The 15356-nt window shown below is 34.7% G+C and overlaps 5 protein-coding genes across 5 annotated transcripts; 1 reads left to right on the top strand and 4 right to left on the bottom strand.

The window, feature by feature from the left end:
* Positions 1 to 23: 23 nt before the first annotated feature.
* Positions 24 to 1579, bottom strand: PHYBLDRAFT_167202 (hypothetical protein; the record flags this gene model as incomplete). Its single annotated transcript, XM_018435590.1, has 2 exons — positions 24 to 62; positions 374 to 1579. The coding sequence occupies 2 exons, from the start codon at positions 1577 to 1579 to the stop codon at positions 24 to 26; spliced, it is 1245 nt and encodes a 414-aa protein (XP_018292899.1).
* A 1888-nt stretch (positions 1580 to 3467) lies between these two features.
* On the top strand, positions 3468 to 4180 carry PHYBLDRAFT_61089 (hypothetical protein; the record flags this gene model as incomplete). The annotated part of the gene is made up of 2 exons (XM_018440746.1): positions 3468 to 3477; positions 3786 to 4180. 2 exons carry the CDS (start codon positions 3468 to 3470, stop codon positions 4178 to 4180), a joined length of 405 nt encoding a protein of 134 aa, XP_018292898.1.
* Positions 4181 to 4739: 559 nt separating this feature from the next.
* On the bottom strand, positions 4740 to 7291 carry PHYBLDRAFT_167201 (hypothetical protein; the record flags this gene model as incomplete). The annotated part of the gene is made up of 6 exons (XM_018435589.1): positions 4740 to 5109; positions 5380 to 5584; positions 6272 to 6718; positions 6779 to 6982; positions 7045 to 7098; positions 7153 to 7291. The coding sequence occupies 6 exons, from the start codon at positions 7289 to 7291 to the stop codon at positions 4740 to 4742; spliced, it is 1419 nt and encodes a 472-aa protein (XP_018292897.1).
* A 551-nt stretch (positions 7292 to 7842) lies between these two features.
* Positions 7843 to 9158, bottom strand: PHYBLDRAFT_61091 (Homeodomain-like DNA binding domain-containing transcription factor; the record flags this gene model as incomplete). Its single annotated transcript, XM_018440747.1, has 5 exons — positions 7843 to 7908; positions 8049 to 8359; positions 8451 to 8472; positions 8527 to 8664; positions 8826 to 9158. 5 exons carry the CDS (start codon positions 9156 to 9158, stop codon positions 7843 to 7845), a joined length of 870 nt encoding a protein of 289 aa, XP_018292896.1.
* Positions 9159 to 11746: 2588 nt separating this feature from the next.
* PHYBLDRAFT_61092 (hypothetical protein) lies at positions 11747 to 12224 on the bottom strand (the record flags this gene model as incomplete). The annotated part of the gene is made up of 2 exons (XM_018440748.1): positions 11747 to 12125; positions 12193 to 12224. 2 exons carry the CDS (start codon positions 12222 to 12224, stop codon positions 11747 to 11749), a joined length of 411 nt encoding a protein of 136 aa, XP_018292895.1.
* Positions 12225 to 15356: the final 3132 nt, after the last annotated feature.

Raw genomic sequence — 15356 nt, 5'->3', positions numbered from 1 at the left:
AAAAGACATAGAGTGTAAAGAGCTTAAATAGACATAAAAGACATACTTAAAGCTTTCGCTCTCTGTTCAAACAGCGAGGAAAGAATGAAATGGCATGGTTAATCCAACCCAAACAGTCCGAAAGGGTGACAGTCTTAGCTGATTCTGTAATCCTTAAGATGAGCCCGTCTGACTCTGTAATCTCTTCTCTGCGGACACCAAACTTGATCTTGGACCACATTTCCTCAATTGGATTCAGGAAAGGTGAATACACAGGAAGATATGCACACTTGTACCCACGGGAAGAAATAAAGTCTTTCACCTCATCGGCCTTATGGATAGGAGCGTTATCCATGATGAGATAACGTCCTTGCATACCCTGGCTGTCCAGAACGTCCATTGTATGACTAAGAAAGTCGAGGTAGTGCTGGGTTCTGGTGCCAATTCGACCGTTCACCTCAACGTTGGTGTAGATGTCCAACTTTCTCTTCTTCTTGGTTGCGACTGCAGTGGGTTTCTTCAACGAGAGGCTGACGATCCCTCTCTCGCACATTGCACCAAGGATGGTGATGGACACACCTCTCTGCGTCGGGACAGTTGTCTTTGCTGGGGTGCCACTGACGGAACGGCCAAAAGTTCTCTTGATGTGCATGTTGAAGCCTGCTTCATCGATGAACACACAGTTCGACAGATAGTTGAAATCCGCAAGTTGTTGCCACTCCAAAATGCGGTCTCGTCTCATCTCAATTGTGTTGGCGTCGTCTCTCTTCTCAGGCAGCTTCTCCAACTTCTTCATCGTCAGGGCACACTTCTTCACCAAGTGCTTCTGGATTGCTGATTTGGTAATCTGCAGCCCAGAGAACTCTTCCATGACAGCTATCCTTGCTTGTTCCAAGGTAGCATCTGGTTTATTTTCGAAAAACTTCAAAAAAAAAGCAGAGTGCGCCTGGAACAACTTTTGGTTGCCATGTTTTCGTTCTTTAGGCGCAGAAACCTCCTCAACCTCCATCGTCTCCAGCCCATTGGACTCATCAGTCTCCACTGTGGCAGCATCAAAATCGGCCTGGATCTTCTCTCTGGCCAGCCTGACATAGTTCTGGGCAGTCCGGACATTGATCCCCGTTTCCCTGGCAGCGGCAGCAGCAGTCTGGTTTTCCGAGAAAACCAAGGAGAAGAGCTTGTTCACCTGGTTTTGGTTGTACTTTCGGTACGAACCTCGACCTATGCTTTCTGCAGTGGGAACAGAATCAGGATCGACCTTCTCCGGCAGATTCGTCTTCGGCTTCTGTGCAACAATTGTCTTGGTTGTGGCCTCGTTGACTTCGGTTGGCAGGAAACTTTTGAGACTGAGGAGGTTTGTGACTGCTGGGTTTCCGGCCGAGGTACGGGTCCATTCCATATCGGCATGGTTGACAAAGACATCTGTCACAGATCGGAGTACAACTTCTCCATGCATTTCGTCGACAATCTCTTGGTTGAAATCGCACAAGGGGTCGAAAGCAATTCCAGAAAACTGGGTTTGGTCTGCAGAACCGCTGTGACTGACCATTTCACAGTGCTTGTCCATAACAAATTCGAGGGAGTTGTTGGAAGTAGGCATTTTTTTTTGAAAATAAAAAGGGTGTTAAAATTGAGGAAGAAAGATAACTGAGAAACTTTTATTAAGACACTGGGGTATATATACCAAAAAAAAATATATTTTAATAACTTAAACGTTTCTACCAAGGTATAGTCTTGTCCTGTTGTCTTAATATATTTGGATAAAGAACGTGTTGAAGAATAATGAATGTTTACATATTAAGCTTCTTCACACTTTTAAGAACATTTATTTTATTAGCCGATTTACAGTGCTACCAGAGCCTTTATGGTGTCCTGTCCTCTGTCTCGAAGGAAGGGGTGGGATTTCTCCTCATGGGTTTGCCCAACCAAAAAAAAAAATAAAAAATAAAATAAAAAAATAAAAAAAAATAAAAAAAAAAAAAATAAAAAAAAAGAAAGTTTTTTTTTGTATAGAGCCAAGGAAAAGCTCGAAATTCAGTTATTGAGATTTTCAGTTTTTCAGAAATTTCTGCGGTTAGATACCATTTTATTTTCAGTTATTAAGATTTTCAGTTTTTCAGTTATTGAGACTTTCATTTTTTCAGTTATTGAGACTTTCAGTTTTTCAGTTTTTCAGTTTTTCAGAAATTTCTTGCAGTAAGATATCATTTTATTTTCAGTTATTGAGACTTTCAGTTTTTCAGAAATTATTTGCGAAAAAATGGTTATGTATATTATAAAAATTTATGAATAAAAATGCTAGTTATACTATTTGGAGAATTATTTTTAAAATTGCTATTACATTTTTCTTTTTTTTATTTCTCTTTTTTTTTCTTTTTTTTATTTCTATTTTTTTTATTTCTTTTTTTTTATTTCTTTTTTTTTTTATTTCTATTTTTTTTATTTCTTTTTTTTTATTTCTTTTTTTTTTTATTTCTTTTTTTTTTATTTCTTTTTTTTTCTTTTTTTTTATTTCTTTTTTTTATTTTTTTTTTATTTTTTATTTTTTTTTATTTCTTTTTTTTATTTTTTTTATTTTTTCATCTCTTTTTTTTTCATCTCTTTTTTTATTTCTTTTTTTTGTCATGAGCTTGTGCTATTTTTTGTTACTGTTTTTGTGTGTGTAATATTTGGGTTTTTTTTGGTATTTTGTATCATGAGGGTTTCCAAAATTGAGATCGGGTAGTATTGTGAGCAAAGCATAATTCTTGGACCGCTTTCAGTTGTTTAACAGATTGTTGGACATTTACTTGTTTCGAGTGCAGATTACAAAGAGTTGTTGAGTTTGATATTAAGAAGATCAGGATTCTGACATTGTAAAATGGTTGGAGCAGGTGCTGAATAAATATAGCATTTTTGGATTCTTTTTTGTAATGGTATTAGATGCTTGTGTAGGACCAGGTTCATAAGAAATACAATTGCTGTGGTAGTCAATCAGATTACTGGATATTTGAGATAAAAATTGGCAAGTTTTTGTGTGGTCGGTAGAGTGAATTCTACTGTTGGATTTCGAAAAAGTATAGTTGGTGAAATGCACTTAAAAGCATTATGAATATGTGTAGACTGGTTCCTATCGTACAGGTAGATGTTTGATCTTGTAGTTTCTTTGTAGGTGGAGGGTTGAATCGTCACGTTTTCTTTTCAGATTTATAGCTTTTGTTCAAAATACTATAGATTATTTAGAGATTAATATCAATGACTCCGAGGTATAGGCTTTATTTACATACAGAAACATAATGTGATCTGGAAATAATAAAAAAATCCATGAGGTGTAGAGCTTTAGGCAGTGTTTTCATTGTCAGAGTAATATTTAGTTGTTGAAGTGAGCATGAGAATGAGATTTATTGCTGATTTAAGAAGAGAAATAAACAGTTTTGGTATATAAACACCAAATGGAAAGAGAGAGAATTATGATATCTCTTTTAAAAAAGAATGTTTATAATAAATTTATGGCTGCGGGTAATATATTGTCCTATTTATTTTTTATCTCCTTGAGTTCAATTTGTACTACTTTATTTAGTGGACCTTGGAATATTATTTTTTGATATAAAAAGCTGAAAATATAATGACTAATACTATTTAACAACAACTCAATCTTCTTTACATCTATTCTTGCTGCTTCAACTTGTGTTCTGATTTTTATCTTGCATCTTAAGTAATTACTATTTAATTATAACTGCTATGTGCTAGATATAACTATATTTATATAAAATATGTCACTTTAACATATCTTCCTATTTCTTTATTTTTTCACCTTTTATTATCAGAAAACCCTACAATATTACACGAAAAACTTGAAGAATATAACAGTGCCTTTGAAAAAATCATGGAAGAGCTTGAAGAGCCTGAAATGCCAGAAAATCCAAAAAGTTCTGCCCCGTCAACAACAGACGAAACCCCCAAAAAAAGTAGAGGGCAATATCAAAAGCCTACGGATAAAGATATAAAAAAGCTTCTTTATCTCTACTTCATAAGGGGATTAACTATCGAAAAAGCCAGCAAGATAGTAAATATGAAACAAACAACTGCTGGTGGCTATATTTTGAAGTGGAGAAAGTCTCCAGTTGTTTTTTTCATTAAAAACAACAAGGAGGCTACAAGTGACAAAAAAATGAATCTTTTATTCGAAACTTACTCTGCAATAAAGAAAGCATACAAATAATATCATTGCATTTTCAATTTTAACATAATTATTATAATGAGATACTTGCTTTATTATCTTATAACTGCAGTAAGGTATTTAACTTTAACAAAGTAATCTGGAGAAAAGTTTGCATATTCTGTTAGTTCTCTCTATAGATATTTTCTATGACGTATCTTTGTAGAAAGATCTACATATATTGAAGTGCTATTACATTAGGCGTTTGGCACTTATATAAAAAAATATGGCAGTTATATAAAAAAAATACGACGTTTACAAAAAAAAATACTACGGTTATATAAAAAAAATACAACGTTTACAAAAAAAAATACTACGGTTATATAAAAAAAATTCGACGTTTACAAAAAAAAAGTACGACGTTTACAAAAAAAAGTACGACGTTTACAAAAAAAAATACTACGGTTATATAAAAAAAATTGTAAGGCGCAAGGATAAAAAAATTGAGTGCCATGTACCCTTCCGCCAATAGTAAAAGGGGGGGAGCAAATTCAGATGGCAATGGGAGCAAATTCAGTTGGCAATGGACGCAAATTCAATTTCTATGGAAGCCAATCAGATGTCAATGGGTTCTAATTAGATGGAAACGGATGCTAATTAGATGGAAATGGGCGCCAATTGAATGGATAAAACCAGTAGTAATTCTGGCAGTTTCAGAAGAATTCACAAATGCTTGCAAAATGAATGGTGGCTGAACAATTGTGGAGGAGGCAGATGTCAAGGTAAGGACAGGTATGGATGAACAGACAAGTTTGAAAAGGGCAGAAAGAAAGGGAGCTTGAGTGGGACATGTGAGAGCAGAATTAACAAAATCACTTTTGTATATATCTTCAACAAAGCATCTCATAAATGTGGCTTCAAAACCATCCCTGCCATTTGTGCTGATATTCTTGAGTAGACTATTGTATCTCTCAAATGCAATGAGCCAATAACTATACACTGGTCCAAAATTGAGAATAGTTTCTCAAAGATGGAGGTGTAAGTGCATATTACAGGTAAGGATTGTAGTGGTGTAAATTTCGTTGCATTTTTCACAAAACTTTTCAAGATGTCTATGGGCGGTATTAATATCATCAAATGTAAGGCTGGGCTTTACAAGGTGACGGCATGCATGGACAAAATCAATCCAGTTATTGAAATGCAAGGATGAGAGCACCGACTTCAACACCACAGGAGAATATACTGATACCCACGACTTCTACTCGTCTGCTTTCATAAATGCAAATTTTTTGTCAATTTTGCTTTTCAATGCAGTATATGCCCTTGGTAAAATCATCTTATCAGCTATCTTTTGCATGGCAGTGAAATCTCTGTCTCCAAGAACACCACGTTCAATCTGCTGGTCCATCATTCTTTTTGCTGTCCCCAAGAACAGGTTGTGCATGGGATCAATGATCGTTCCACGTACTAGATCAAAGTATCCAAGGCGGTGCAACTGCGACCATCAAACACCATTTTCGATTTCCAGATTCTGCCTTTCTGAGATGGTAACTGCGTTCTTCCCCTCCTCAGTATGCAGCCTATTCTCCTCACAGTTATGACGACACCACTTGGACTCTTTAAATCCACGGAAATCAACCTTGTTTGTGCTGTCAAGGCGACTGAAATGACAGTTGCACTTAAAGCATGTGCAAGTGCTATTATGTGCAGTAAATCCGCTGGTCTTTCTGGCAGCTGGGATGTCGCAGGCAACCATCATCAATGCAGCACGAATCACTTTGCTAGCAGGAGACTCGAATGTTGGGATTCTTACCCCACGATACAGCTGTATCAACTCATCTACCATTGGCTCAAGATAGTTATTTATCTCATCGGTTTTAGGCTCCTTGGGACCAGTCATAAGTCCTACGAGGATTATGTTCTTGGCTTTAAACCAGTCACTGCAAGACAAGTTGTTAATGGCCAAGTAGATTGCACCACAGGAGTATGTAACTTTATTGAACAGCTGGAACCAGTCAATATTGAGTGTCAGCATCAGCAAACAAGGCTGCGCAACGAATGAAGCACCATTACTATCCTTGAGTTCTTTTCTGACCACACTGTCATACACATTGCACATTGTGTCTACTAATTTTGGCTCTGTATTCCATTGACGTATCTTTTCTTCAAAGCCTGGATGATTAAAAAGAATCTTGAACGTATTTTTGATGGACTGGTAATAGAAAATACGCTTGGGAATCAAAACACCAGACGAAGATTTCTTTGTCAATTCACAGTTACAAGCTGCACAAGCACCTGTCTTTACAAAGACGCAGCAAGAAGGAACAGATTGATTTTCTTTGTAAATTGCATGGCAATCCTCACAGGCCACAAATCGTCTTATGCCCTTGGAGAGCTCACAGAATCTCATCATATGCTGAAGACCAGGCAGATTCGTGGGAAGCTGGAAGTCCTGCTCGTAAATCTTCAAGAGCTTGTTGATGAACTCAATCAAGACAACTGTGCCCTTGTTGACCACGTAGCGGGATGCAAATAGCACAATGAATGTTGCAATAAATCTGTGTACAGGATTCTCAGACATATTGCTGTTTGAAAACATGTCTATTTAAAAATATAAAAAAAACTTCATTTTTTTAATTTTTTTTTAGATTTTTTTTTGACTTTCATACAAATATTCAGTGTCGACTTCTTCAACATCAATATCAACAGTATCTTTGACATTCTCATTGCTCTCATACTCAAAGTCCATGTCATTGAAATCAACATCGATCTCATAGTCAACTGACATAGGAGAGATATCCAAAACAGGTAAGTCAGACTGATGTGCAAGAACTTCTATGGATCCAGATTCTTGGACTACAATAGCTACAAATATGGAATATAATAAGAAAGTTGTTTTTTTTGATACCCAAATAAAAATGTCTTACACTCCGCATCAAAGTTCATTACATGTCTCTGCGCACCTGTGTTTAATATAAAAGCTATTAATATATAAAAATGCAAATTTTATATTGTAAATGACATAACAAGTTCACTTCTGATAGCATCTTTTAAAGCTGCTTTCTTGCCATGACGCTGGGCAGTTCTCTTTGACACTAAGGTGTATCCATTATAATTTTTAATGCACTCAGTACAATAGCACTCTTCAAAGTTTTGTTTGATAGTAGAAGACATGACATCTGTGTTTTTTTAATAATGAAATAAAAGGGAAACAGGTGTTACATTTATCAATTCACGAAGACTTTATAGTAATAAATAAAATAACTTTTGTTGCTTGTTATATCCGAGCTAATAGAATGTATTAAAAGCAGGTTTTTTTATTTGAACACAAAAAGTGGTGCTGAGATGAAATATACTCTACATATACACTATCACTGAATTATTTTGGCACTAGTGTATTCAGGGGTGTTTTTCCAGTGATATCATTGCTGTTGTTATTGTCAGAAGAAGTGTACGAGATGTTAGATATTCTGGGCATGTTGAAGAAATAAAGTGATTGAAGGTATGTGAGTGTGTTTTTTTTGTATTTTAAGATATGCAAGTGTGTGTAAATGTGTGCTTAAAAAGAGTTTATATAGTCAAAGCTCAGTATAATGATAATGGTGGTGGACAGAAATTTTATCACTATCACTATATCAAGCATGATTTTTATTACTCCAATACAGATTTTTTTAGTGATAATATATACTCCGACGTATGTGACTGCTATTATTATTATAGGATTTTCATATCAAATTCGCCGTATAGGACAAAAATTTAGACGCAACTGCAAAAAAATCGTCACTAATGCACTATCAAATTCACTAAAAATACAATATCAAATTCGCCACATGCAGTATTGAAATAGCCATGGATACAAATTAAAAAAAAATTATTATAGATTTTTTTCCATATTGATACATCTACTGTGGAATGAGATACTGTGTCTCACCCAACCTTCGCAATCTTGCCTGGTTATTGTGTTGTTTCCATCCTTGATTCTTTTTACAAGCATTTCCTGGCCATTCAGAGGGTGCTTTTTAACAAAATTTTTCAATTTTGAAAAACACTTCTCTACTGGGTTAAGGAAAGGAGAATAAGGAGGAATAAACTTTAGCTTGTGCAGGTTTCTTTGCTCCAACCACTCTCTAAGACCAAAGTTGTAGTAGATTCTTGTATTATTCACAACAAAATTATATGGTTCAGCATTGACTGCATCTAACTTTTCAACCAACTGTTGAACAAATTCTTTGAAAATTGGGCCTGTAAATTAGTGTTAGTAAAATGATGAAGGTACTCATAAGCATGTATGTAAGATATACAGCAAAGCAATACTTGTGTTAGAAATTTTTACCAGCTGTTCCACCTTCCACTATCTTTGCATTACATGATTCAACTCACTCAGATAACAAAGCAAAAAGAATTGTTACATTTTTGGCTCTTTTGGATTTTGTTGGCATAAGAGCATATTCTTCTGCCTTCACTCTGGCACGTCCCTTGACCAAGTTAAAATTAAAGCCAGCCTCATTGATAAAAATACAGTTTTGGCTGTAAAAGATTTCTTTTGGCTGCAAACTTTAGATAAAGTTGTGTCTTTTTCTAAGAGTCACTTTGTTGTCCGTCTTCTCCTCAATTGGTGTTGCTCTTTTGAAAGTGATTCTCTCAACATAGTAGAGATGATTACATAGGGTGAGATACTTATTTTCTCTAAGTCATCGAAGTGATTTACTAGCTTTTGCTGTAGCTCTGCTAGAGTGATAGTATTGTTGCTATCAATTATATCCAGAATAAACTGTTTGTGATGATCTTTGATAATTGTTCTAAAATCACTACCCAGAGACTTGTACTCCACACTTCCAGTTCTCTCAAATCTTCCAATTATTGAGTTCATGGTTGAACGCAGAATGTTGAGCTCCTTGGAAATTTCTGATGGAGCTTTCAACTGGTTCTTGCTCTTTTCAATTATCAGGTGACGGATGTGAGTTGAATGAGTGGCATCACTGTATTTCATTCCCTTTCTCAATTTTGTATGCAGGACTGGAGTTCTTTCTGTATCAGACATTGTAAGCTTTTTGAGAGATAGGTGTAGAGTTGGTTTTTGAATATAAAAAGAAAAAAGATATGAAGGTTGTACAGATTTTTATTTATGCTTTTTGTATATTTTTTATATTAGTAAAACATATACTATTCACTGTAAATTACGTAAGATATAAAGAGAATAATATACTTTACACATCTTTTTGTTCATTTGAATTTTCAATTGTAAATCAAATCAAATTAACAAACTTGCATATCATAAATTTGCATTCATAACTATTTCAATACTGCATGTGGCGAATTTGATAGTGTATTTGTGACGATTTGTTTTGCGGTTGCATCTAAATTTTTGTTTCATATGGCAAATTTGATATGAAAATCCTGTATATCAGGCTCTGATATTATACTTTCTTTTAGATTATACAGAAAATTTTATTTTTAAAGCACATGGATATACTATTAGTGATATCAAAGCTCTTTTCAAAAATAACAAAATATAATTGATTTAAGAATATAATTGACAGAATCTCTTGTTATTGATTTAAACTCTAATACCAATTAGATGTTCCTGACAGCTATTATGAATAAGTTTTTATTTTCTATTACTATATTTTATTTAATATTGATAAATGCTTTAATATAAAAAAGATGTCAAAACACATGTTTGTATCTTTATCTTTATTGATAAAAACTCTGCACACACACATATATACATACAGTCAAAGCTCAATTTAGTAATATTTGATTTAGTAATAATCGCGATTTAGTAATATTTTTTAGCATTTTTATTCTCAGTCACATAGAGCAAATCTGCAATATTGCTAAAAACATATGTGGAGTAAAAAAAATACATTTGATTTAATAATAGTAATGCAATTTGGCTTCTTCCAAAAGTATTACTAAATTGAGCTTTGACAGTATATATTTCATATCTATTTTTTAATATACCAAAACAATTAATCAATCTTTCATTATTTTAGAACAATGACTCCAATGGAAAGAGTTATGTTCACTTAACTGGAAAGCAAAAGCTTGAGATCTGTGAACAAGCAAAGCTTGAATTTAGTTAAGAACAGCTTAGGTCATAGGCCAAAAATCAATTCAAGGTGCCAAGCTGTCATATCAAAGATCTTACAAGAAGAAGATCAGTTGCTAAAGAAAGATGAGTATAAGCTCAAGACAATGAGCAGCAGAAGGACAGATTATTCTTAGATCAAAAAAGATATTCAAAAATTCATCAATGACATGGCAGCACTAAACAATTCTGCCAATGGCAATGCAATCAAGATGTATACCAGAATGATTGCTGTTACACGCTATAATATACTAACAAAGGATTTGCCTAACTTCTCTGATAGCTAGGTAGCAAACATTAAGAAGAGACTTGGCTTCAAAAGTCGAGTTACAGTAGTTCCTCAATAATTTCAAGGCCTAGAGAAGGCCAGGTGCCTTGAAATTATTGAAGAGTGAAATTAACGAGTTCGGAGTATATATTTTCCGCTAACTATAGGCGGAGTTTACAATATTTTTTAATAGAAAAAATATATATCAAGTAATGATTTGATATGCTTTAATCCTCTGTTTAAATTCATTCTACTTAAATATAATCCTTGGCTGTATTACTGTTTTCCATTCCCTCTGTCTCTTAACCAATTATTGTTTCAAATTCTTATTCTACTATGACAAGAAAAAGAGTCATTTTAGAGATCACTTTAGGGACTTTTTTTTCATTTAGACCTCTGTTTTGACCCTTTACTTTTATAGAATAATATGTATTTTCACTATATCATGAATGTGTAGTTTTATTCACATGCCACTATATATAATCTCTCTTTTATATCTGTCTTTTTATTAGGAGATTTGAAAGAACTTTGCTTGGCTCATCACCTTTAATTGGATACTGTATACTTCAGACAGAATTTATAAATATAAATAATTGGTTTTTTTAACAGTACAGCTATCTTAATTGGTGCTTACTTCTCAAGCTTTTGTTTTACTAAATTTTATTAGATAAAAGCAGCTTATTTTATAGTTTCTTCTTAAAAGCAGTTTTATTATTGGTTGTTACAAGACATAAACTTGTTTATAATCGTTTTTACTGGTTGTTAAAAGATATAAAATCATTTATTGCTTATTATTATTGATCATTAGAAGATAAAAAAAAACATTTATTATTTGCTTTCATTGATTATTATAAGACTTAAAGCATTTATTAATTATTATTATTGGTTTATATATGATAAATAAATGTTTATTAATTAATATTAGAGAGGGTGACTACTTGTTCATTTTTGAATAAGTTTATGAAAATCATCCAAACGGGGTTTTAATTTTTGATATTCTGCACATTCTATTTTGGTAATCTTTTTATTTCCTGTACCTTTTGCACACCGGACAACCAGAATTTGAATTTCAGAATTAAGCCACATGTTATCTTTGCATTTTCTTAAAAAAAACGCAAAGATATAGAACCAAAATAATGACATATTAAGATAGCCAAGAATACAGCTTAAATTTATACTTACATATATTTCCAGATATACAATGTTAAGAAGATGATAGGAATAGTTATATATTGTGAGAACAATTGTAAATAAACGAGAAGATTTTTTATTAATGACATTGTGTATTTAAAGTTCTAAAATGAGCTTCATATTTAGCTTTGATTTCTTGAAAAGCCTTTATGGGAGCAGCATATGCTGCTCTGATAATCTCTGCTTCCTCTTCTGTAGCATACTGCATCAGTTGATATAAGTCTTGCTCATTATGTCTAGTTGTTAACAAACAATTCTTTGCATACTCAAATGCCTCTATGGCATACCCATGCCCAGTTCTCTCCGTTGTGTCATCAATTGACATAGTGTTGTCATTAACAAACTGCTCACCAGAAATTGTGATTGGCAGCACATTATTTGCAGGAAGCACAGACAAGAAAGCAAAGCCTGACATATGGATATGGAGCAAATGCATATGCTTACAAGGCTTCATGTACCTAGCCCAAGAATAACACATACAAGAAAGAATAACATTGTTGTTGACTTCAACTTGATAGGTAATACCATCTTTCACTGGAAAAATAAGGTGATTTCATCTATGGCGTAGGGTACTATTAATTGTGGAGTGGTAGCTTAAATTTCCATCACTTTTGTCTTTTTTATTTTCAATGGCAATGATAATGCTTGGTCTGTTTTATTGGATAAAAAAACGAGTTTACTCTTTTTTGTAAAAAATGTCTGCAAGATTTCTTTTTGGGACTTGTAGCCATGTTGCAGAGTCAATAGCTGTAGGGAACTTAAACCAAATGATATCTTTTGAGTGAGATAATAAAGCTTTTTATTGTTGTAATATTTATTTATAAGTATGATGAGGTTAATGGTCGTGATATTACTACAAATATTTTTGTTGTATATGCTCTACAGCCAATAAAATGTACATGACGACATGTTTTAACAAAAGCGTGTATTATTGTATTTTAGAATGAGGCAATCAATTACTGTTTAGAGAACTGCCCATTTTAACAACCGGAATAAACTATGTCATTTTGGAAGCTGGTATAATTTGGAAAGATATATATTAAATTGTGTTCCTGAACAATTTTCTATTCTTGTCAATTCTAAAGACTTAAAAAATAAAACACACGCACACAATATGTCAAACAACAACAACAATTCAGAATGCAAGTGCTCTAAATGCTCTTCCAATAGCATGGGATTTGTTTTGGTGTCTACCCAAACAGTCAGAAGACATGCACAACAGGATATCGTGAGACAATATCAGTCAGGATCTTCTTGTAAGTTCAAATTTAAGAAAATTATTATTGAGACAATTTTAATTAAATATTTATTTTCATATAATATAGCCTCAGTTATAGAAGTAATGTCGAATGACAATGACATGGAGATTGACTTTGAAGACAATGTTGATGCCGAAGATCAAGTTGAAGGTATGCATAGTATTTTTATTAAAGTTTTATAATCATTTATAATATCTAATAATTTGATTCTTTTTTACCTAACAAAACAGCCGAAGATTTACCTCTTTTTGACATTGATTCCTTGTTTGATTCTGAAAGCGAAGATGAGGGTGTCATTGAAGCAACCATTTTGGATATTTCTGATGATGAATCTGATGATGTTAGAGGTTAGTACAAAAAGCACATATAAATCAATAAAGTCAACAAGTATTGATTTTTTTTTCAAATAGAGCACTTTTCTTCATCCAATATGCCAGTCGATCCTACTCATGCTTTCATTGCTTCTTTTGCTGCCTTCTTCATATCCAAATATGTTGTCAATTCTGGTGGTTCTGTTCTGTTAAAGTTTCTTAATGAAGTATTGGCACACTTTGGACAGTCTTTCCGTCTTCCCCTCAGTATAAACAGTGTCAACTCTATGACCGGTCTCAGCAACATGACTCAAGGTGTCCAGCGGTTTGTTGCATATGGCAATTGTAACAAAGTATACAAAGAGTCCAATATTGTTCCAGAGTGCTGTAATTTTGAGAGACTCTCTGGTAGAGAATGTGGAAACGCTCTTTTCTTTGCAACATCAAGAGCCTTGACTATCCCCAAAAAGATCTACATATATAACTCCATAATCAAAACATTGTCTATCCTTTTTTGCCACCCTGAATTTGAAGACACCATCAACCATTGGAGAATCAGAGGGCAAGTTCCAGGCATGATGTTTGACATTTATGACGGTACGAAGTGGAACAGTCTGAAGGATAGCAATGGTTTACCATTTGTGAATCATGAGCGCTCTATAATGCTTACCATGAACATCAATTAGTTTCAACCTTTCGATGGGGTCACTTACTCCTGTGGTGCAATATACCTTTGCATCAACAACTTGCCAAGATTGGAACAGTACAAGAAGGAGAATGTTGTTCTTGTCGGTCTCATACCAGGGTGCAAGGAAGCAAAGACAAGTGAGATCAATCACTACCTCCATCCCCTTGTCACGGAACTCAACCAGTTGTATGGCGGTGTGGTGATGCCTACCATACAGTGCCCATCTGGTGCTCTTGTCCGTGCTGCCCTTCTTCTTGTTGCCTGCAACATTCTTGCTGCCTGTAAGACTTGTGGGTTCACCTCTCATTCAAGCACATGTGCATGCAATAAGTGCAACCGACAGTTCCCTTGCCTTCCAGACTCCAATGCTGTGGACTACTCTGGGTTTGTGTTTTCTGAGTGGGTGCCTTGCACTGATGCCAAAAACCGCCGTGATGCCAAGTTGTGGAGAATGGCCAGCAGTGATGCACAGAGAAAGAGATTGGAGAGAGAAAATGGTGTCCGATAGTCAGAATTGCATGACCTGGTTTACTTTAACCTTGTGGAGTGCACTGTCATCGATCCGATGCACAACCTGTACCTCGGAACAGCAAAGAAGATAATGGAGAAATGGAGATCTTCAGGTCTCATCACAGATGCACACTTGGCTGAAATGCAGTTGGATGCTGACAAGCTTGTACTGCCAGAGGACTACACGCCATTAGGGACAAAGATTGGGCGTGGCTTCTCATTCATGAAGGCCAACGAGTGGAAGTCTTGGTGCTTGGTGTACTCTCCTGTTCTCCTGCGTGGTCATCTACCTGAAGCTCATCTTGGTAACTGGACAACGTTTGTCAATGCATGCCAAGCATATCCATGGCTCACCTTGATGAAGCTCATCAATCATTGGAGGCTTTCTGCAGAGAGTGCGAGAAGTTGTATAAAGCCTCATTCCTTTTGCCAAACATACATCTCCATCTTCATCTGTGAGAGACTGTACTGAACTTTGGCCCGGTTTATGGCTATTGGCTTTTTAGTTTCGAAAGTTGCAATGATATCTTGAAAAACTATGCGACAAATAGAAAAGATGGGTTTGAGGGAACCTATATGAAGAAGTATTTTGAAGAAGCATACCAGGAAAATCTTATTCACCAAACTTTGCCAATAATTTGACCTGAGTATTCAGCAATCATCCTTGAGCTCACTGCATCCACTGCCAATTCCATAGCCACTTCCACATCTACTGCCACCTCAATCCAATTCGATATCAATGCTTTTCTTGATTCTCCTGAGATCAACTTTGATATTGTCAAGGGAAACAAGCCTTTGCCCCCTTCTGCACTTCTTTTAGCTCTAAAGGAGGAGATTTCCATGGATGAATCCGAGTATGAGCATTTGTTGGAATACTATTGCGAGACATATGATGATTAAACTCTTGTTCATTATTGTCAG

The sequence above is a fragment of the Phycomyces blakesleeanus genome (assembly GCF_001638985.1).
Source record: "Phycomyces blakesleeanus NRRL 1555(-) unplaced genomic scaffold PHYBLscaffold_8, whole genome shotgun sequence".
Taxonomy (NCBI): domain Eukaryota; kingdom Fungi; phylum Mucoromycota; class Mucoromycetes; order Mucorales; family Phycomycetaceae; genus Phycomyces; species Phycomyces blakesleeanus.
This window is presented reverse-complemented; position numbering and strand designations above follow the sequence as displayed.